Below are 23,237 nucleotides of genomic sequence, written 5' to 3'. Positions count from 1 at the left end.
CGGGGGGCTGGGAATCGAACCCGGGTTGCAGCGGTGAGAGTCCTGCACCCTAACCACTAGACCACCAGAGGCCCCAAGGTGCAGTAATTAACCTCTGCAATTCAGTATTGCCACCCCTCCATGATGAGAGATAAACCTCCCCCAAAATAATGAATTTTTAGTTTTCGTAGGTCTTTTATATATTTATTTATAAAATTAATTTTATCTGTCATTTAGGGATTTTTTTTGATACTTGTATGGTGCCTTAGATCCATGTTGTTAAGATTTTCTCCACATTCAAAAAAAAACCTCAGAAATTAGAGGAAAATGTTGAGAATCTGTTACAATTAATGATCCCAGAAAATTAATTTTAAAGGAAAATACAAAATCCTAATTCAGGAGAAGCATGACAGTTGATAGACTTGAAAGCATTTTTGTATGTGAAGAAAATATATTTGATATATGAATGTATGTAGTATTATATGCTGATCATAAACATTTGAGCCTCTATTTAGTTACATGTGGTAAGCACCAAATACAGTACTAACTTCCCATTTTTAATTCAACAGTTTCTGTAGTCAAAAAGAACAAGATTAATACCCATGATTAATATTCTGAATTCTCAAATTTATTGAAAGAAGAATATTAATATATTAAACAGCTCAACTTTAGGGGATAAAAAACTTGCATTCTTTCCCTGGGCTGCCTCCCCAGGACAAGTCACTAGTTTAGCTGAAAGCAGCCACTTCACAAAAGTACAACTATAATATTCTGTGTGCACATATATACATTTACAAGTACATTCTTGTCTCTCGGTGTCCTTTGATTGACTTAATAAAGCATATAACATTGGAAATAATGTTTGGGTTTGCTTTGTGATGAAATTACTTTAAAAGTGGCTTTAGGAAAAAAAAAAGTTTCCCAAAAAAGTGCTCGTAAATAAATCACAATTACATATGCAAATAGGCTGATTACATTTGGCTGCACAACTGAATAACAAATTATAGAGAAAATGGCTTTTTAATCTTGCAACTACAAGTCTGCCCTCAGGCTGACCCAAGAGTCCTTTCATTTCAGCTCAAACCCATTACTTTGCTGTTAAGTGCCATCCACTACAAAACTAAAATCATGTGCAATTACAATTACACGCTCATTTAGATGTGCAATTGGTCATTTTTTACACATGCAATATTGATATTGTCTTTCATAAATGTTTTCTGCTTTCCTGAACCAAATCTACTACAGAGAGTGTAACTATGTGGCTTTCTGCAATCTACAGCCTTTAGGAGCACAATCAGAATATTAAAAAGAAATAATCTCCCATTATTTCACCAAATAGAAAAAGACATTTGGTTTGGGGGTGAGTTTTTCTATGTATATATGGATTTTGTTCATACATCTATTAAACCTTTAATATTTATATTTTGCTAAATACAGTAAATCTCTCTTGGCTAGACCTGTCATTGGCCCTTCAAAATAATTACTGTATATATCAAGTATTTGAGAGAACACTAGATTATCATCATGTAATGTAAGAACATAGACAATACTAAATGAAGTAGAAATTTTCAGTAGTGTAATTACCAGCACCAAGCAAACTGGGAGACAATTGATAAAAGCTAAAGTTTTTTCCACTTTATGTTTTCATTTCCCACAATCAGAAGCACAATTCTCTCTAGGCACAGGCAAAGTTGCTGAAGACAGCAGGTTGCTGGGATCTGTGAAGTGGCTGCAGTCCAGCACTCCGTCTTCCTCTGCCAGAGGCTGGAAAGCCTCACTGCTGCTGCTGGTATTGCCAACTCATGGGTGGCAGCGTGTGAGGTGATAACTATTCCTGCTGGGACAGTCGGTGCCTCAAAAACCAGCCATTACTTGCCCTAATATTCCCATCTTCCCAGCAGGCCTAGGAGCAACAAGCTTTCAAAGTAACTGGCACACACCATTTTTTTCCTCTTGCCCTATTTCTGCTCCTGTCCCTTCTCTTTTCCTTATAGATTAAAAGCAGCAGCCCAGTTTACAGCCCCTATGAAAAACACAAGTGAGGATTTTTACTGTTTAGTTCATCCTTAGCATATTTAAATCTGTAAAAATACTGGAAGAATATGTAATTCTACATCTCTGTGATACCATTTCAGTAAGTCAAGAAGGGTTGTGTTGATCTGGTGTAAATCTGGTTTGCCCTGCCTGACATGCTTCTTTGAAAAAGCACAACAGTCCCATGAAAAAACATACCTTTATCTTAGTTGCCCCATTGACTTTCCCATCAGTAACAGTTCTGGTGTAGCAGCCAACATTAATATTTATGTGCACTTACATATTAATAATTGATAATTAGTTATGATTTAGCTAAAACATGAATAGGGGAGCAACTGTTTTACATGACACTCTTGTGAGAATAGATGCTGGCTTAGAAGAAACAGGATATGTCTGAGTATAAACTAACTCACTTGGGAGAAATTACTTTAAACAGGATCTTAAATGGCAGCAAGTGGGTCAGTGAGCATGCAGATGTGCTGCATCAGTGTCTGCAAAAAGAATGTGATAGCACACCATGCGTGAACAGTTGAGGAAACCAACTGGAAGATGATGTTAGGAGAGACGACTATAGGAGCATGACATCTGTATACAATAGCCGCTATTTCAAGGACAGTTTCAACTCTGCGTACCTAAGTTAATAAAATTCAGAGACTGCAGCAAAGAACCAATATGCTTGATGAAATAAAACAGTCTTTATAAACTAGCCAGGACTGTACATCTTAATGTTGAATATTAATAATTAAGTACTTGCTATTTATATAGTTATGTGCTTGATGTTACCTACCTGTTCTGTACAGTACCTCTGGACTCCATAGCAGGTGATATTAAATACGTATTAAAAAAATTAACAAAAAAGGTAAGGACTTTAATGTTGTGTACTTAAGTAAGATGACTACTGAATCTAGCAAACTAACAGCAGGAAATTGTAGTCTGCTCCTTTGGGAGTCAGCAGGGTGTTTCCATTGTTAATTGTTGATTACATATTGTGAGATAAAATACACTTGAATTTCCAAAGCACGCAGGATGCCATCCCCTCTGTTGCTGAGAAGCCAGAGGCCGTTCCCTGGTCCCTCCTGCCCATGTCACTGGTCGGTGCCATGGGGCAGGTTGGCGAGGGCAGTTTTCTGACTCAGTGACAGCTTTCCAAGGCCTGTGGATTTCCCTTTTCTTTCTGGACAAGGTTAGCTGTGGAGGTCCACAGTTGTGTTCAAAAGTCGCTTTTTCTCCTGTCTTCTGACAGAACATGACTCACTTTGCGGGCCAGAGAGGGACGCCACCTTCTCTCACTTCCAGCCCCTGTCAGACCTGCCCCAGGGGGAGCAGGGCCGCCGCACCCCTCGCTCTGCCCGCTCCTCGGGGAAAGGCTCCGCTCGGCTCTGCAGCGCCTCCCTCAGGGCGGCGTTCAACGGCGCCGCCCAGCACGCGGCCGCGGCCGAGCCCCGCGCGAGGGCCGCCCCGCCCCGCCCGGCGTGAGGGAGGCACCGCCACAGCGCCACCGGCCGCGAGCGGCGCGGAGCCCACCGGGGTCGTGGGGCAGGGGCGCTGCCGGCGGTCGAGGTGGGCTGGCGACCCCCTGGCCCAAAGGAGGGGGCGAGGAGGTTTTGTTTCTCGGGGGCTGTGGGGCTCCGGGTGCGGTGCCAGTTTGGGCGAGGGGGGCACGGTCAGTTTCTGGGGATTTTTCACCAATATCGCGTCAGTTCTCTTTCACGCATTCAGGAGAGAGTCTTCCAAAGAACACTTGAGGCGGGCCCTCGTAAGATGCGGGCTGCTGTCAATGTCCAACTTGTTAAGATACTAAAAAAACCTGGGTCCCACAGAACTGCTGCTGGGCCAGAGGGATTCCCTTCTCTGGGCAAGTCTCCCATAGTAATAACTCCCGAGAAGCAATGTGGTCTTTATAAGGGGGAAGTCTTGGGATGCTTCCCCTGCTGCACTGGTCTCTCATGGAGGCAGTTTATTTCTCCGCTATTTAAACTGTTTTTCTCTACTTTTCTTGATACTAGTCAGAACACTCCATGAATCAGGAGATTGGGCTAGATGACTTGTTGCGATCTTTTCTAGCCTTTTCCCAGCGGGGTGGGGCAAGAGGGGCAAAGTGTGTTGTTTTGCTGTCACCACACAGCTTTTTTTATTGTCAGAATGCTATAAAAATACAGATGCTGCATTCTAGAAGCTAGCTAGCCTCTTAAACAGTTTTTCCCGTTTTTAAAAAGCATGCATATCATTTGCAATCAGGGTATAGAGGAAAACTTGCTCCCCCCCCTTTTTTTTTTTTTTTTTTTACTCATCCAATGCAAATCTGTGTTATTACTACCTCGCTCTATGCGGAAATTTATTATAAATATGGTTTAAAGAAGCATTCCTAATCTGGGTAAAATGAAATATGGCATCCGTGTCAGTAGTCTTGGTTAATTGAGCTGCAGGAATTTTCATTGCTGCTTTTGACTACAGCTTTCAAATCTTCCTTTTTTAAGATGAGCAGGTAGAAAAAGCAAGGAATCAAACCAGAATTTTTTTTCTAGCTTTAGTTAAGTTGTTTTAATTCAGACAGTAGCCATTTAACAGTTGGTTTCTAGGCCTGAGTGGATTCAAACTTCATGTGTTGGAAAATTGTTACTTGACTATATTAGAAGTTTAGTGTTCAAAAAATTATAGTATAGTAAATTTGCAGGTGATTTTTGGTTTTCTTTCTATAATGCAAAGACCAGTTAAAGTGGGGTGTGATACTGGGCATATTTCAAAAAGCCTAACTTGTCTTTTCCTGTTCCCTGCTGAAAATGGATAATGTAGTTGTAACTCTTGCAGTCATAATAGTTTCTTTTGATTTTTTTTTTTTGTTATAACAATTATTCCCATGTCTTGTAAAGTTTCCTAGAGAAAATAGAATTTCAATATAGTTTTTATTGTGTTCATAGTTGTTTCTATTATTCTTTTTCTCTAAAAGAAGCTGAAGTTCCTTCAAATCATAAAATCTCCCAGATGACAAAGGAGATGGAAGTGGGAAGGTGATATATTAAGATATAGATGTTACAAATATACCAATATAGATGTTGCATTTTACAACTGATTATTTACTTAAAGTGGGAGATTTGTCTGCCCACCATCACCTTTGGAGTTTTTGGTGCTTCTGTAGTAGCTAAACTGAGTGGGAAGATACAAAACTGAATTAATGTAACTAAAGTAGATATTAAAAAACAATTCTGTAGGTTTATATATGCATGTAAGAGAACTCCTATCCAGACAGCAGAGTGTAAGAGGTACGCTGATGTTAATTAATTAAAAACCCATTGAATTAAATTGTTAGAAAACACCTTCATTTCCATCACACGTCCCCATCTCCTTTCTCCAATATACACACAGATATTCAGGGAAAAACTTTTTTTGGAGAGGAAGCTATAGGGTAGCTCAGTTGGAAGGAAAAATGAGAGAGGTGTCTGATTGTGTCTTCATGCAAATTTTATCCAGCATATTCAATCATATAAAAAAATTTCCACATCAGACCTTTTCTGCTTTTTCCTGCCCGGATGCAGTAGTGTATTGCCTTGTCAAATGCAGCTAATTAGTGGTAGGTAGACTGCTCTTCTTCCTTAACATCCTTTTCTTAAACTGAACAGTCTCTAATAATTTCAGCTGCTTTTTTTGAAGTGCAATGTTTCAAAATGTTGCAGAAGCAAAAAAGTTTATTGGCAAATCCCTTCAGCCAGCACGACCTGTGCATCACTTGTCTTCTAAACAAGGTGAGTAGCAGGGCTAAGGTACAGTTCAGTTTGCCAAAGTCTTGGTTATGTTTAATGAAATAACAAGGACTTGTAAGGTGACTTGGTTTGTTTTGGTTTGGTTTTGGTTTGTTTTTTTTTAAGGACTTTGTTCAAACTATAGTGGTGAATAAATATCTTGCCATGTATTGATCTTATCACATTATCTCTGTGATAAAATCAGAATTTAAACTTCAGGGTTATGCAGAACTCTTTGGTGCTGTTCTTCTAGCTTGGCATCTGAAATCTGGCTTCAGAAAGCTGGATCAGGCTTCTCTGTTAAATTTGGATTTCTTGGGTTTGTTGACACCTGCTATTGAAAACATAAAGTACACATAATTTAACAAATAGATTTTTTAGGTTTTATTGCGAGCCCAATGCACTGCACTTCTCTGTTCTTATCTAGCCTTCATACAAGTTTAAAACAAAAAATTCCAAAAAAGCTTAAGAAAAATAAAATCATGCAATAGTTATGTCAGGTGAGAATATTTTCATTTTATTTATTTTTTTTTAAATTTCTATGTGCCTCCTAGATATTGCAGTATTACAGCTGTTGTTATTGTTAAGTTAGAAATTTTCTGACTGATGTGGACTGAATCTAAGTGATGTGATAAATTTTGACTTTCTATAAAATTTTTGCAAGAAGTGGAAAAGGGGTCTTTTGATGAGCTAGACCTTTTAGGTTGTGAATAAATGCCCACATAATCTCTTTGCAGTCAGGAATGTTCTTGTGGTAAGTTATGTGGAGTCTGTTGAAATTATTTTTCCTTAATGTTTTATCTTCACCAGCATCAGCCATTGCATTAAACGTTCAGACTGAGTTACCTGGCAGCACTGAAGTATGTTTGCAGAGTAAGGTTAACTGGGTGAGTACTGAGTAAATAGTAGATGATAAAGTTGATGGCGTGTGTTCTGCATGTTATAAATTGGAGATCACTTGATCCATTATGCTACCAAATGAAAAGCAAACTATTTCCCACTAGGAGTGTTCTTGAATCAGAAGGTTTTAAACTGGGAGTGTCAGAACTGTTAAAAAGAATTCTGAGTTTCAGGAATGCCTTTCCTTGGTATTTGCATGCACTAGTAGCTCAAAAATGCAGCTTAGGATTTTAAGATTCTTATGCAAGTCTGTGTGGCATTACTTTAGTCTTTGCTGTGAATTTAAGACAGCTCTTTTGAAGTACACATATCTAGTCTTTGCTTATTATGTGTAAATAATAACATTAGAATTCTTTTCGTTGTTAGCACATGCACAAATTCATTTGAGACTTCACAAAAGTAGGAAATTTAACAGTTCCAGTGCATTCTGTAATTATGTTTCATTCACTGTGCTGGACTGGGCAATAAGCAAGCTCTAGCATTCAGAAAAACAGAAGCAGTGTAGTGCTTTATTGCCAGAAATACTTGGGTTTGGGCATGGTACAGTGCGTCCTTCAAACTTTAAATTGGTTGTAGCTGTTTGCTGCAAAATGAAGTTTGAAGTCTTCCAACTGGAATGCTTAATGTTTCATAGTCTGAATTTGATTTTCTGTTGCTTCTGATTTCAGTGTTCTTCAGAGTTTATTGATAGTTTGTGGGGGGTTTTTTTTGTTAGAACAAATGCCTGTTCCTTCTCTTTTTATTTTTATTTTAGAAGACTTTTAATAATCCTTATTGTATAAAGCTTCTGGAAGCTGCCTTTGACTTTAAAAAAAAAAATTAAAATAAAATAAAATCAAGGTGTTAAGAGCCTGTCCTTGATCACATATAGGGAAATTAACAGTTATACTTGTCTGTTGAGCAGTAGTTATTGAGAAGAACAGAAAACAAACTATTCCCTTTTAAATAAGCCTGTGGTCAGCAGTGTTGTAGTCCTCATGTGAGTATAGCTGTATTTTTTATATTTTTTAAACTTTTTCTTTGGCATAGGATATGGAAAAAACTCATTAATAATACGTTTGGCTGTAAACTGTTTCATGGGTACTCCAAATACCATCTGAACAGTGAGTGCCCTTCTTGATGGGCAACATGGGCCTGAAGACTGGCAGAGTAGCTTCATAGAATATTTTTCTAAACAGAAACATTCTGTATTTAGTTCTGAAAATACTAGGACCTCGATCTCATGATAAAGAGTAGCCTATTATCACTATTCAATCAGACTTGATATTGTAGAGCAGTTGGCAGGATGATGTGATGGGACGTGGTGCAGGAAGAAATGCAAAAATACTGTGGTGACATTGGCGCATTACTGTAAACTGTGCTTTGTCATGGTTGTCTTTTTCTTATGGATTTGAGAACATGTTGAGAGGGGCACTCTGTGCTGGGTTAGGAACTGGCTGGAGGGCTGGGCCCAGAGAGTGGTGGTGAACGGTGCTGCATCCAGTTGGCAGCCGGTCACTGGTGGTGTTCCCCAGGGATCAGTGTTGGGCCCAGTTCTGTTTAATATCTTTATTGATGATTTAGATGAGGGGATTGAGTCCACCATCAGTAAATTTGCAGATGACACCAAGCTGATTAGCTGGAAGTCAGGAGGGCTCTGCAGAGGAACCTGGACAAACTGGAGAGTTGGGCTGATTCCAACTGGATGAGGTTCAACAAGGCCAAGTGCTGGGTCCTGCACTTTGGTCACAACGACCCCCTGCAACGCTACAGGCTGGGAACAGAGTGGCTGGAGAGCAGCCAGGCAGAGAGGGACCTGGGAGTTTGGATTGACAGGAGGCTGAACATGAGCCATCAGTGTGCCCAGGTGGCCAAGAAGGCCAATGGCATCCTGGCCTGGATCAGGAACAGTGTCCAGGGAAGGACAACAGGTCCAGGGAAGTGATTCTTCCCCTGTACTCAGCGCTGGTGAGGCCACACCTTGAGTACTGTGTCCAGTTCTGGGCCCCTCAGTTCAAGAAGGATATTGAGGTGCTGGAGCAGGTCCAGAGAAGAGCAACAAGGCTGGTGAAGGGACTGGAGCACAAGTCCTATGAGAGGAGGCTGAGGGAGCTGGGGTTGTTCAGCCTGGAGAAGAGGAGGCTCAGGGGAGACCTCATCACTCTCTACAACTCCCTGAAAGGAGGTTGTAGCCAGGTGGGCTTGGTCTCTTCTCCCAGGCAGCTGTCAGTAAGACCAGAGGGTGTGGTCTTAAGCTGTGCCAGGGGAGGTTTAGGTTAGATATCAGGAAGAAATTCTTTCCAGAGAGGGTAATGAGGCACTGGAATGGGCTACCCAGGGAGGTGGTGGATTCTCCATCCCTGGAGGTTTTTAAGATGAGACTGGATGTGGCACTTAGTGCCATGGTCTAGTAACCATGGTGGTGTTGGATCAAGGGTTGGACTTGATGATCTCAGAGGTCCCTTCCGACCTGGCTGATTCTGTGATTCTGTGATTCTATGTAAAATCTTTGGATTTTATTCTTGGAAAGAGCCTTTGAATAGCTAAGGCTTATGAAGACTAGTTGAACATCGCAAAGCAGTTAGAATTAGCAGTATGGGCTCTCTGTTAACTTCATTCTCTGAAATACCTAGATTTTTCAGATTTTTTACCAGAAGTTTTAGTTTAGAAATTTAGTTTAGTTTAGACAAATCATGAGAAGACAAATAAATTTCAACCAGAGGAAATGGAAATGTGAGCAAGGTGAATAAAACATAAATATTTTGCCATTTCACAATTTGTAGTTTTAACACACCGTGAAAGCTGGTGAACTTACAATACCAAGTGTTAACTGCTGTCTCTGTGAAGAAAATAGGATCTCTCCTGTTTTCGACAAATGCTTCCCAAAATTTTCAGTTCTTGTCTCCTTCCCATCTGTCTCAGAATGTTGTTAAAATTCCTCAGCCAAACTTGTGGAGCCTCTTCAGAGCTAAGACAAACTGTTGATAAACTGCATTCCTACTTTCCAGAACACTCTCTTCAAGGTTTTGGCAGCTGAGGGAACTCAACATTATGCTGTAGATGCTGTTTCTTGATGCTTATGAAACCTTTTTTGCCAAGTGAGAGAATCCAAGTCCATCCTTTGGTCTTAAGGAAAGTCCTTCCTGCTTTTCTTATTCCCCAGTGTAGCAGCTTCTGGCTGCCTTCTGGGTGAGATAACAGAAAAGGAGGAGATAATTATGTTCTTTTTAAAAACTAGCAATACCACTGTAAAATTCTGTGTAAAAATGGCTCTCAATTGTGTTTACCTGTATTGCTTTGTTGATCTGTTCCTTTATTGTATGTAGTAAAGAGTAACAAACATTCTATAGGTTCAAATTAAACTGTGCTACAACTGTTATTTTTAACTAAGAAACTAAGAAACATACATCTCTGTTTTAATATGCCTAAAGGAGATAAGCTTCATAACTTTCCTTCCTATTTTAGTCATCTGAAATGACTGAAGTGAAGATCTTAACTCAAACTGTGATGCTCTGTCAACCAAAACAACATGAATCAGGAGCAAAAAAAGGTAAAATACTGTATGGAGAGCTGTGTCAGGATTGCATTTTCTGGATGAAAGACACCTGAAATATGAAGTGATGGGGGTTGCATTTTATTTTTTCTGATTAGCCAGTGCATTGGTAGTTTGGCTCTTTTCTGTACCACAGTTGGAGAGTAATATGAAACCTTTCTGGTTTTAACATAACACTCTAGAGAAGGTGTAAACTTTGATCATAACTGAGGTGGGAAACTTCCACTGGTAGACTTGCTTGCATGTAAGAGTGTAACTGTCTTTAAAAAAACCCAAACAAACCCAAGAAAGCAAACAAAAAACAAATGCAAGAAAAAACAGACCTCAGCCATAAAAGAATACTTTAGACAAAATCCTGGTTTTGTGTAAATTGCTTGTGTGTGTAGAAGTACAGATTTGAGTTGCATCCTTTAGCCTGTTACAGGGGTCAGTCATGGCATACAGACTATTGCATGTAATCAATTAAAGAACTCAGTTTTTTGGCTTACTTGTCCTACTCTTACTACAGTGGTTCTGAAAGACTAATATTTATATCATAAAAAATGAATTAATTTCTTTAATGATGAGTCCTGGGCAGGTGATTCTTGTGTCAGTACTGTCCTTAAGGTTTGCTTCTTATGCTTTTCTCTTTGTACTGCCTGTCAGTACAGGTGGAGCATTAGTAGTAGCCAAAATTTTACTCTTTTTTATTTCATTAAGGAATAATCTCAGATTTCAGGTGAATTCTCACAATACTTCTCTGCCCTACTTCCTGCCTAATTCTTCATTGTTAAACATGTCACAGGAACTGCATGAGTGATCCAGCTCAGGTCATTGGTTCATTGAGACAACTTCTTTTGTCTGTATCTTCCTGTATTTAATCATCCTAGATCTCCATCTGTAATCTCCAGTCCTTAAGTAATCTCTGAAGACTTGGGTTGTTCTGTTACTCTTAGAACTCAAGAATTGAAAGAATTCTATTAAGTTTTATTGAGCCTTTCCTATTTTTCTCAGTCTGAGAGAGATTACCATCTCTCAGGTTCTTGAGCAGTAATTCTACTCTGTTGTGTGTTACTGACTTGAAAGTAAGTCCATTCAAGCTCAGGTAAGTCCTTTCAAGCTCAGGTTCATTTCTTCTGTTCTTGATCTTGATTAATAGATTTCTATTCTTTGGATCTAGTCGGATGTCAGTTGGATGTCAAGTTCTGTCTTTTTGGTGGTGGTGTTCTGATCCCTTTCTCATCAGTTCTGCTTGTGGTCGTAGAGACTATTGTGTTCTACAAGATCTTAAACGGCTTCTCATCAGATCCTGGTCTCTTGTATAAAAGTCATCATTTTGGATGTTGTTCTGTGGTTAATTGCTCTTAGATGCCTCCCTTGAGTCTACTACACAATTTTCCACAAGTGTTTTCTCACACTTATTTTCAAAGGGCTTTTGTTTGCTGATTGTTGTAATCCTTTGCTTCAGAGTAACACAACTTTAGAGGTTCTGCTGTTCAGCTGCTGCTTACAAATAAGTCTTTTGTTTTTGTCTTTTTTTCCCCTCACACTGTAAAATTTCTTCTGGAACTCCTTTTATCTTCAGCTGTACTTTAAGTTCTAGATAATAATTTCCATTTGATATCTGTTCAGTGGTACTCTGCTTCCAGTTATCTGTCTCTGCAGTTGTTAAATGCAGCATAAGGTTCCCACGGGCCCACTCCTTGAGTTTTTCCAGGTCCTTCTGGGTGGCATCCTCTCCTTCAGGTGTGTCAAATGCACCACTCAGCTTGGTGTTATCTGCGAATTTGCTGAGGGTGCACGTGACCCCACTGGTTGTGATTGATAAAGATATTAAACAGTATTGGTCCAAATATGGAATCCTGAGGTACACCACTCATCGCTCACTGATCTCCATCTGGACATTTAATTGGATACTCTTTGGATCATAGAATGGTTTAGATTGTAAGGGACCTTAAAAATCATCTAGTTTCTACCCCCTTCCATGGGCAGGGGGGGCACCTTCCACTAGACCAGGTTACTTAAAGCCCCATCCAGCCTGGCCTTGAACACTCCCAGGTGTGGGGCATCCATATCATCCCTGGGTAACCTTTTCCAGTGCCTCACAAGGAAGAATTTCTTGCTCATATCTAATCTAAACCTACTGTCCTTCATCTAAAGGCTGTTCCCAATTGTTCTGTCACTACATGGCTGTGAAAAGTCCCTCTCCAGCCTTTTTGTAAGCCCCCTTTGGGTACTGGAAGGCTGCTATAAGGTCTCCTCAGAGCCTTCTCTTCTCCAGGCTGAACAACCCCAACTCTCTCAGTCTGTCTTCACAGGAGAGGTGTTCCAGCCCTGTGGTCAACTTAATGACTCTCCTTTGGACTCACTCCAACATGTGATTGAATGCAACTGTCAAACCAATTCCTCATCCAGCAAACAGTCCACCCATCTAATCCATTCCTTCTGATTTAGAGAGAAGGATGTTGTGGGGGACTGTCTCAGAGGCCTTATAGAAGTCCTAGGTTTTTAATCAAGGGAGGGAAAAAAACAAGCCATAAGTTTTCAAGTATTCTTGTATTCTTTAAACTGTTCTTTTTAAAGTTACCCACATGCCCTCCCATAGGTTCAGCAGTTATTGCAATCGCCTGTGGTCAAAGGCAGAAAAAAATCACAGTCATAGTTGACTTTGTCACCTTATCTTTTTTCAACATCCTACAGTCTGAGAAACAAAACTGTAGTCCATCAGGTGACTGTGTAACAGTCTTGCAGGCAGCCCATGATTCCTAAAGGAATAAACTTCTTTGTCACTAAGGACCAGAGATAAAACTTGTCCCTTCTTTTCCTAATTCCTTTCCTCTTGTTTCTAGTCTTGCTTGAGAATATCAGCTTAAAATCCGGACACAGCTAGACATGTTGTATCCGACACTGTGCTGGAGTAGAGACACTGCTATGAACTCGAACAATAATCTGCATGCTCTAAGCAAAGCCCCGACTCTTGTTGATTTGTAATACCCTTAAAGCTATTTCATTGGTTTTAAACTGTTTGCCAGCTTACATGCAGCACATCTCACCATTACTTTTTGGTGTTAAAAGACATCCAACTTAATAGCTCCGAGAAAAGAGACACTTTATTTCTGTTATGTCTCCCTTAGAAATATGTACCACTTTGGTGTGAGTTAACAGATTCTTCTAGGATTTCAAGACCAGTTTGTGGTGTTTCTGTTAACTAGAACAAGATACAGGGAGTCTGTCTCTAGTGTAAGGTTAGATTCACTTTTTTTTTCTTCTTTTGTGTTAATTTACTGGTGAAATGCTCTGTAGTTTACTACAAATTGTCCTGATGCAAGATAAGATTGAAATTACTCCTGATTTTAATACTGATTTTTGTATTTCACATGCAACATTTCCACCCTTCTAGAAGCAACCAAATAATTTTTCTGAATTTCCTATGTTAATGCCTTAAACAACAATGTTGAATTTAGTGCTTTTGTATATTCACAGAAAGGATCCAATACAGCAGAGATTTCCTTCTGAAGCTTTCAAGTGTTTCTCTCTCTCAGAAGAAGCCAGAGTTTCTTCCTGATCATCCAGTTGTACTTGAGAAGCCAGTAAGTGCATTTTTTTGCATTAAGTGAAGTTATAAAATCATTCATGGAGGTTTTGACAACCCATTTGACAGGAAACATTTTCCCTCAGACTAGCCTGCCAAGTTGGTAAAACCTTCAAAAGACAGATTGTGCAGTTCAGCTCTGTTACTTTTGTATGTAACTCCCCCAGTTGGTATTTGACATCTTACTGTGGTAAGTGCCATATAAAGAGAAAGGGTTTTTTGTTTTCAGGAAAAAATTGGATATGTTTTCATATATTCAAAATAAAAGAGAACAATCTTGATAAATTTCCAGCTTGGTGAAAGTCTGAATCCAGTGTTGAGTTGTCCATGCATCAGTGTCCACTACAAAACTATTAATGATCTTAATGCAATTTGCATTATCAATATATCTGGTCTATGGTTTTGGGGAGAAATCAATAGAAATGAATGATGAATGTGAAGGATATCCAGGTGTGCTACCTTAACCTCTGTGATGAAATAGTCCTCAAATATTTCGTATCCTAGGAGAAAAAAATCTACTGGTTCGCATTCCACAGCTTAAGTTTGGGAAAATCTTCAGGGTAAATATTATCATGTCAAAATAGGCTACATACTAGGCTGCTTTTGAGGCTATTGGGATGTAGTTCTGCTAGAAATAGGTTCCTATTATGGAGAAATATGTCCAGATGATTACTGTGTTGGCCCCATTTAGAGGCATTTTTAAACTTTTTAAATTTCTACCCTTTTAAAAAACAAAGTTAAACTAATATATGACTGTAATTGGCTTTTGCTGATCTTCCTTTTTATGTCTTTCTATTTGTCCTCAAGATGAAAGCTTTATTTGTTTGAAAACCTGCCTTCAGATAGGGAAATTTCTGCTCTTGAATTTCCTTACTTCCCCTTGCCCTGTCACTTGAGTTTCTAAGGGGGGCAAATTTCGATAATCTATACACTTTCACATGGTTACATTCATAGGAGAAAGGAGGACCCCAGCAGCAATTAAATCAGTGATCGAATTAACTCTAAAATTTCTCATGACATGACCAAATGGCAAATAATTGGGTAGAGGGAAAGAAGGATAGTAAAAACCCGTAGGAGCCAAGATGGATTGCATGTGTTTTGAGAGATTGTTTTGGAGGCTGGAGGATGTACACCTGTAGCATGATGTCATAAATGTATCCAGTTCTATATATATAGTCTTGTCTTTAGAAATAAGGCTATCTCATGGTTTGTGAGGCCTGCTGTTAAAGTCTTTCCTCTGCTTTATGTTAGTCATATGTTTGTAAACCCCCACCTGCACAGGCTAGTTTGTCATACAGATACAAAAAGCAGTGAGATTTTTGATTCTATTCAGCTTCAAAAGGAGATGGGCAAATTACAAACCCTTGTTAGTCAGGATATTGTGTTAGAGGAACGTCAAGTGTATCACTTAGCTATTGTTACTGGTGTCTTAAGCGCAAAGTATGGGTGGTTGTGTAGGAAACTGAAGGAAAACAATCTCATTAAACAAAAGCAAAAACTTTCAGTTGATCTTGAGGAGTGTTGAAAAGAATATTGCAAGTGTACTGGTCTTGTCAGTATATGAAGGTGATACTAGGTTGCCAGTCATGCTTCAGAAGTTAGTTCCACATTCTGGTTGGTGACAGTCTGTTTTTCATTTTTTTCCTGAATCGACTAGAATAAATATTTTGTTGTTAATATAGGATAAAACTATCCACTGGTGTATTCTAGTGTTGAATGCTAGTGTAGACATTGAATTTTTAGGAATTTGAGAGTTTTTTTGGAGGCATAGTAACACAAATTAAACACTTAAGCTCTGTGAATGTGGACTGTCTTAAGATGTACTTTGTATGTCTGTGTTCACTAAGCAATTTCCTCATTGGGAAGGAAGGCAAAAAAATTACTATTGCTTCCAATAGCATGGTAAGGTCTCAGTTACAGTATACAAACCTTGTTAGAATTTCTGAAATGTACTGAAATAAAAATTTTGCTTGTGGGACACATGAACCCTACCCAGTGGTCACTTTCTTTATTAAGATTGAAGCAGTTGGAGACACTAAGTTTTCTGTATGGGAATCCAAATACAAGAATCTGTGACTAGAGTAAAAGCTGAACCTTACCTTGGAACAGCTTAAACTTGACTTGGCCTGACGACTGATAGATCTTACTTTCAGGTCTTGTATATTGGTGTGAAAAGACATGTGTTGAATTTCAAGAATGAGGAGTGATAAAACAGATGTTAGAATAAGAAGGGAAAATGCAATAGCGTGAGAAGGCACCTGGAAACAAAGAAAAAGTGCAGATAAGTTCAGAGCTAATTTATCCAGAAATGACAGTGATTTCAGGCTCCTAGTGCACTACAGGGTCATCAGCCTGGCATGTTAAATTGCCTGCTTTGTGTGACACCTTGCTTATCAAGACTACGTGTCAGAGTTGGAGCATTCCACATGGAAGTAGAGAACAGATTGATTAATAGTGGAGAGCCTATAGGACAAGTACAGACAGCTTTAGTTTTGATGTGAAGTGTTTTCTGGATGCTGTTTCTTTCTCATCTGTTTAGTTGTGAGACAGAATTATAATCTACAGCCTTGGTTTGGGTTTGGTTCTTTTTTTTCTTGTTTGTTTTTTCTTTCATAAGCATGTTTTTGGTAGCTTTTAATGAATTTTCCTGGAATTGTTTGGTTTGGAAAGGACCTCTTAAGATCACCTAATTCAACCCCTCTGCTCAAGGAGGGTCAACTAGAACAGGCTGCCCAGGATTGTGTTCAATCAGATTTTGGATATATCCATAGGCAGAGACTTCACAATCACTCTGTGGAGAGATTGCACAATGTGTTGCAGTGCTTGGTTACCCTCACAGTGAAAAAAGAATTCTTTTGGGGAGGCTGTGAAAACTGTGTCTCTTTCATTAGATCTTACTGGATGTTTCCACTAGTTAAGAAGAAAAAACTAGATAAAAATCTTCTTCATAGCCTCTGTAGTTTCTAGAAAGGTGTAGTTTCTAGATACAGATTAATTTTAACATCCTGTAGAAGGGCTTACATGGTAGTGAGAAATTAATTGAATGTTGCTTTTCTGAGATCTCTACAGTAAGTGCTTAGGTGGATTTCTGTGCAGTTCTACTTGTAGCATCCTGTTAACAAGTCATCTAAAGACAGTACTCTTTAATAGAGCAGCACCAGAAATGGCAGTAGAACATTTGTATCTTGATGATATAATTGTTCAGGTCTTGTTTTCAATGGAGTGTGCAAAACCATTAAATTTACTTTTCTGAACAGTTGGTGGTCTTCACTTGTTCCATTATCCATCCTATTTCCTCTACACTTTGGTTTTCTTCATGCAGCAGAAATAAGACCCTGTGAAGTTTTAGAAAATGCCTGTTTCTTCCTGTCATTGCCCAAGTGCTTTAAGAGACAAACCTTTAATTTGTAATGCCTGAGATGGTAATATGATTACAGTGAAAATAAATAATTTTACATATTGCTGTGGCAGCATTTTGCCCTTGAATTGTTTGTGTTATGTAGCCATTGGTTTTCTTCATTCAGCAGATTCTGTGTGAGAAAATATCAGTGTGTTCTGATCCCATTTTTCTACAGACAAAGCAGAGGGATTGATGAGATGCATGTGTAAATTAAGTGAGCGATGCCTAAAAGTGGCAGAAGGTGGCCTCCAGATAAATTTCTGATGACAAACAGACAATCCTACAATATGTCAGTGACATTGTATTTTGGACCAGGTGGTTGTCAACAGTTTGCCACTGAATTAAGTATTCAGGCAGTTCATGCCTCTCTTAAGACTTTCCTCATTCTGAATTTTTGAAGTCGCTGCTGAAGTATATGCCCATAGACTGAAAGCTGTATTTTCAGGTGAAGAAAACATCGGTAAAGTGACTTGTACAAGGGAAATGCTGCTGTTACAGTCAGTGGACTGTGGACTGCGTTTGTCCCAAAGGACAGTGATGTTTTTTTGTGATATGGGGCTCAGGGTTACTATACGTAGCTCAGCATTTGAACAGATTTTACTGTATTGACAAAGTCTTCTAGGAAAATTTTAGATTAAGTCTCTATGATTAGTGAAAATAGAACTGTTTGCTATTAAAAAAAAATCAAATTGTTAAATGTACATGGAATAGGAAAGAGTTATAAGTGGATGCAAATGAAAACTTTGTTTAAATGACCTGTTATAACTGAAGTAATTTGAGAGTTGGTTTGTCTTACAGGTAAAGAACAAACCTTTTATTGACATATGCAAGAAGTGACATGTTGTTTGGAAGATCAGAAATCCATCAATGAAGGAGCTACATATGATGTAGGTCTTCAAAATTTTTGAAGGTATTTGGGTGCCTGCAGATGGAAATAGGACCCTGTGAAATTTTAGAAAATGCCTGTTTCTTCCTGTCATTGCCCAAATGCTTTAAGAGACAAACCTTTAATTTGTAATGCCTGAGATGGTAATATGATTACAGTGAAAATAAATAATTTTGCATATTGCTGTGGCAGCATTTTGTCCTTGAATTGTTTGTGTTATGTAGCCATATATTTTGCCTGACCATAAACTCTAAACCAATACGTGACCAGGACTTTTTGGTTGCTCCCAACTGCCTTCCTAAGAAATAATGATGGAACAACAAATACTGGCTGTGTCATATCTCAGATGCCTTAGGGTATGTACTCCTCTAGTTTGTTGGGGTTTTTTTTGACAAAACTTCACTTGTTTTCTTTCTTAATTTGAAATCTTCATTTTGTCACAGGATATTCCTTAATATTTTGTGGATATACATGCCTTCTTTCAAGGTATGAAGTCTCTTGTTTCACTAAAATGAGAAATCTTCTCTCATCATGGATCAGAACAGGAGATACGCCTGTGCACTGCATTCCTTAAAGTTCTTTGTAAATAATGGTCCAGTGTTTTTGACTTTGAAAAGTGAAAGCAATGGGCAAAACTGAGCAACAAGACAGATTTTAATCACATCTTACATGGGTAGATGGGTATACCACTGCATAGTTAATTCTATCACTTTTCCCCTTAAATTTCCCTTAAATCTAATAGTGAAATGAAAAGCAGTAGTTGAGTATTTCCTTCTTCAGTTTACAGGCTTCAATAATAGTTATTTTGTATGAATATACTTAACTTCAAAACCCATATTCAAACCAACAATAACATCATTTGGGCACTGAAGGCAATTTTTTAACCTCTGTCAGAAATGATAATAAAAGTTAAATGAGAATGTGCTGAATGGCAATTGCAGTAGTGCAGAAACCTTTCGAGTTGTGTTTGATAGGCACTAGATTTCTTTCCCTAGACCATGCAAATAAATCATTTTGTTGGTTAATTTTTAATCACTGGATCTTTTTTCCAAGTAAGTGTTGAAGACAATTTCTGTGTGTAGCTCTCAAAACTCTTAAGTGAAACTTCTCAAACTTCTTCTGTATGATTCATCAAAGTGTGTGTTTACTAGTAAATATACAAAGGAGAATAACTGCTAGAAGGACATATGACCTAGCAGAACTTTTTTCACCCCTCCAGCACCTAATTGACATGAAGTTCTAAAACAGGTTATTTTAAGAATGATTTTAACTTTGTTTTTCTTTTTCATGGTGAAAAGGAAAAGTGTCACAAACTTCAGTGTAATTTCACTTAAGGATTTATCCTGCAGCTCTGTCACATGTCACTGTATTTCCTTGGTTGGTATGTCCATAATGACAAAAAAAACTATGCCATACATTAGACAAACATCTTGGCATGGCAAAAGCAGTTGTTCAGGAGTATTTTGCTTTTACTTTGCTAAAAACAAGAAACTAAACTTACAGTGATGTCACTTGTAAGGGTAATACAGTTATTTGGGTGCCTTTTTAAAAATGGACAGATCAGTAGTTACATGATGTCAATAAGGGAAACCTTCAGACCAGTATTAAAAACATTCACTTTTGCTGAGTTACCATCAGATTTAAAGGTGAACTTTGTCTCTAACATGGCACCTAAATTTAGATGTGCAGGTATCACTTTCTGACATCCACATTTGTGTAGAGAACTTAGGCCTCATGAATTTTATTGTCAAAGGGCTTGATTCAGTTGCCTAAAGGTAGGCATCTGCTGTTATCTGAGACTGTCATGTACTTTTTGGGTGCTTGTAACCTTGGGCTGCTAGATGAGAGAGTGGTCATGTAGCATGTAGAGCTTGTCAAGCTGTCGTGAAGGTGTGAGGGAGGTTACAAAGGTTGCTTTCCTTTCATTCTTGAGCTGGATGCCTCAGATAAAGGGGACAACACTATGACTTGTTAGGGAATCAAATATTTCTACTTACAGGTTTTATAGAATCATAGACTATCCTGAGTTAGTAGGGCCCCACAAGGATCATCAAAGTCCAACTCCTAGCCCTGCACAGGACAGCTCCAAGAGTCACACCATGTGTCTGAGAGCATTGTCCAAATGCTTCTTGAACTCTGTCAGGCTTGGAGCCATGAGCACTTCTCTGGGGAGCCTGTTCCAGTGCCCAACCACCCTCTGGGTGAAGAACCTCTTTCTGATATTCAACCTAAACTTCCCCTGACACAACTTCAGGCCATTACCTCAGGTCCTGTCACTGGTCACCACAGAGAAGAGATCAGTGCCTGCCCCTCCTCCTTCCCTAACAAAGAAGTTGTAACTGCAGTGAGGTCTCCCCTCAATCTCTTCTTCTCCAGGTTGAACAGACCAAGTGACCTCAGTCACTCCTCATACAGCTTCCCCTCAAGACCCTTCACCATCTTTGTTGCCCTCCTTTGGACGCTCTGTAATAGCTTAATATCTTTCTTATATTGTGGTGCCAAAAACTGCCACAATACTCAAAGTGAGGCCACACCAGTGCAGAGCAGAGCAATCCCCTCCCTCGGCTGGCAATGCTTTGCCTGATGCCCCCAGGACATGGTTGGCCCTCCTGACTGCCAGGGCACTGCTGACTCATATTCAACTTTCCATCAACCAGGAACCGCAGGTCCCTGGATGTGAAGGTGATCTGGCTGCAACATCTGTCACCCCATTGATCAGCCGGGTTGATTGGGCAGATCTGACTGGCTATAGGTGGGGGTGTCCCTTTCCTCCGTCAGTGCTCCATGTGCGTCCCTCCTGGAGCTGCACACTCTGTCACAGAGTGACCTCTGATGGTACTGTTTGTTGCTCAAGGGTGTACAGTAGCCCTGCTCCCCTGCTAGAACCTCCCAATGAGCTCAAGATTTATGGCTATTTGTGTTCTAACGGCAGTTTCTCTAATGACTTTTCAGTCACTGGAGCTGCCAGAGATCTAATAAAAATATTTTCTGAGTGGTCAGGACATAGAGTTCAAAGCAAATTGGTTGTGAAATGTTAAGTCTGGGGATGTGTAGTGTCTTGACAGACCGGCAGGTATGTTTCCTCTTGTGAGGGTAGGGGCTAGAGTCTGTGAAGAGAAGATAGTACTGCCTTGTCTTCTTGTGAGCAGAAAACATCCTGTGTGAGGGAAGTTCTCTGTTAGCACGAAGAGTTGGCCCTGTGTTTATTCTCTTAATTAATGACTTACAGCATCTCTGCAGACGTGTGAAAAGGTGTGCTCATGGTCATACCTCTTTCTTCTGTCAAAGGAGACCACAGCAGCATTATGTAATGATTGTTTATTAATGCAAGATTGAAACTTTTCACAAATACTTAGTCATACAAATCAAGACGTACTTCTCTGTGATAGTTTGGACTGAATATACACAATAAATATCATAGTTGTCTTATTTCTTATTTCAATTTTTAGAATACATCATGTCTCCGAACTAGTCACAAGAAGAGAAGGTAATAAATATGCAGTTTTCCAGATTTTAAGATGGATAAAGTGGAAAAGATTGCATCCATAATAACAAACATTATCACATCATAAATTCATAGCCCAGCACACCTGTACACTGCTATATGAATGTTGGTGTAATGAAAAACAGTGCAACATTAACATTACTTGGAACAGCTTCTAGCTGTTATTGAGGACCCACCACGATGCTGAAAGAGAAAATTTATTTATTTGTTAATATAAATGATATTTCTAGTAAAAATCCTAAATAAAATAGCCATAACATATATATAGAAACATTAATTTATATATGCAGTTGATACTGGTGAGAAAGAATACTCAGAATACTGGGAGAGCTGAGTAGAACTGATGGGGGCATGGCTTTAGCACAAGAATTTATATCACCTTTTGAAAACATCCAAAGAAGCATTAGCATGTCATAGGTGTGGTTGCATAGAATTAAGCACCCAGATCCTCATTCCTGTGCTGCTGCATGTGTCAGTATTTAAGCTGAGCACTGTGTCCTCTGGCTGGTTGTGTTACCCTAAATAACTTTCTTCCCTGGTGACATTAATCAAATCTGGTGGTGTTTTTACACAGCTCTGCAAATTAATAGTGTTTTGTCCCCAAAAGTAAGATAATTGATGAACTTGTAAAATGTCATTCCTGTAAAAGGATCTGTAATCACCAGATTATAGACAGAGCTGGAGTGAAGCAAATGTGTGTTTCTTCCTCACACTCTCTCTTTGGCCTTTTGAGATTGAACCTTATGCAGAGAGGAAATACAAAGTGTGGAGAGAGACAGGACGGAAAGAAAGAAAGGAATTGTGACTATCTGAGATGCCAAGTGCCCGTAGCAGAGGGGTGTTCTGAGCTCACTGGGTTTTGCACTACACAGTTTGGGGATTATATTCATTAACACAACTTGTTTCTTGTGAATGTATCCATAAATCCTTCCATTAATGCCATTTAAATGGAAAATATTATTATTGAAGAAAAATGATGAGAAGATACTTAAGAATCTTACCTGAATTTGGGCTATGAAAGCCTAGTAGTCTCAGAAACATCAGTGGACTAATGAATTCTGGCCCAAAAAATGCCAGTTTAACAGTTTATTTCATAGATTTATAGTATTATAAGTGTTCAACAGTTTTCTCCTAGCTTTTGTTTTCTTCAGGCAAAGGTTCTCTAGTGTCCTCAGGGCCAGATCTGCTATGAAAATTAGGCATTCACTGAAGTGATTCATGCCACCCTGGTAGATTGCCTGAAGCAGCTGGGTCAGTTAACAGGTGTCTTGAGTGGTTATAATAGGTTGTGGTTCCTATTAAGTGATATTAATTTTCTATAGGATAATACTGGATTGAACAGTCTTAAAAAGTGTTGTCTCTCTGAATCATTCTTGGCTACATAAGTGTATCCTTGTTAATTTTAATTAATTGGTGGGGTAAAGACTTTTGGGTTGTAAACCTTGAATCATGTTTAGATTACAATTTGTAATTCTTTCAGTTCTTAGTTACCCAAATCTGTAAAAAGAGTTTGGAAGTTTCTGAGCTATGGTAAATTTGTTTCTAGAACAGAGCTTATCCGTGTGCTAATTGCGGACAGGTTTGGGGTTTTTTCTCCTGATTTTACAGCGTTATTACACTATGGTGTCTGAAATTCTTTCCTAAAGTATACTGGTAGGATTTCAGCCATCATTTTTTACTTCAAGAACTTTTC

The 23,237-nt window shown here is 39.0% G+C and overlaps 2 protein-coding genes and 1 long non-coding RNA gene across 6 annotated transcripts in view; 1 reads left to right on the top strand and 2 right to left on the bottom strand.

Moving 5' to 3' along the window:
• Positions 1-3,412, bottom strand: part of LOC108505021 — an 18,916-nt gene extending 15,504 nt beyond the window's left edge. For both annotated transcript variants that reach the window (XR_001877344.1, XR_001877345.1), the window contains exon 1: positions 3,269-3,412. This is a non-coding gene — a long non-coding RNA (uncharacterized LOC108505021). The remainder of the gene's footprint in view (positions 1-3,268) is intronic.
• A 57-nt stretch (positions 3,413-3,469) lies between these two features.
• CUNH8orf88 (chromosome unknown C8orf88 homolog) lies at positions 3,470-18,246 on the top strand. Of its 3 annotated transcripts, none has more exons than XM_017830574.1 (6): positions 3,470-3,573; positions 5,647-5,753; positions 6,561-6,637; positions 10,095-10,179; positions 13,645-13,751; positions 17,952-18,246. In XM_017830574.1, exons 2-6 carry the CDS (start codon positions 5,666-5,668, stop codon positions 17,988-17,990), a joined length of 396 nt encoding a protein of 131 aa, XP_017686063.1. In that variant the 5' UTR covers positions 3,470-3,573; positions 5,647-5,665; the 3' UTR covers positions 17,991-18,246. The 3 variants fall into 3 exon arrangements, with proteins under 3 accessions (XP_017686063.1, XP_017686065.1, XP_017686064.1); XM_017830576.1 differs by having other exon boundaries at positions 3,494-3,573; positions 5,662-5,753; XM_017830575.1 differs by having other exon boundaries at positions 3,571-3,676.
• Positions 18,247-21,396: 3,150 nt separating this feature from the next.
• NECAB1 (N-terminal EF-hand calcium binding protein 1) overlaps positions 21,397-23,237 on the bottom strand; it is a 62,381-nt gene continuing 60,540 nt past the window's right edge. Inside the window, exon 13 of the mRNA XM_017830578.1 lies at positions 21,397-21,727. Coding sequence (XP_017686067.1) covers positions 21,699-21,727 — 29 coding nt within the window. The 3' untranslated portion in view covers positions 21,397-21,698. The remainder of the gene's footprint in view (positions 21,728-23,237) is intronic.

Source organism: Lepidothrix coronata, unplaced genomic scaffold (genome assembly GCF_001604755.1).
Source record: "Lepidothrix coronata isolate B3197 unplaced genomic scaffold, Lepidothrix_coronata-1.0 Scaffold181, whole genome shotgun sequence".
Classification (NCBI taxonomy): Eukaryota; Metazoa; Chordata; class Aves; order Passeriformes; family Pipridae; genus Lepidothrix; species Lepidothrix coronata.
Note: the sequence above shows the minus strand (reverse complement) of the source record. Positions and strands in the feature narration are given on the sequence as shown.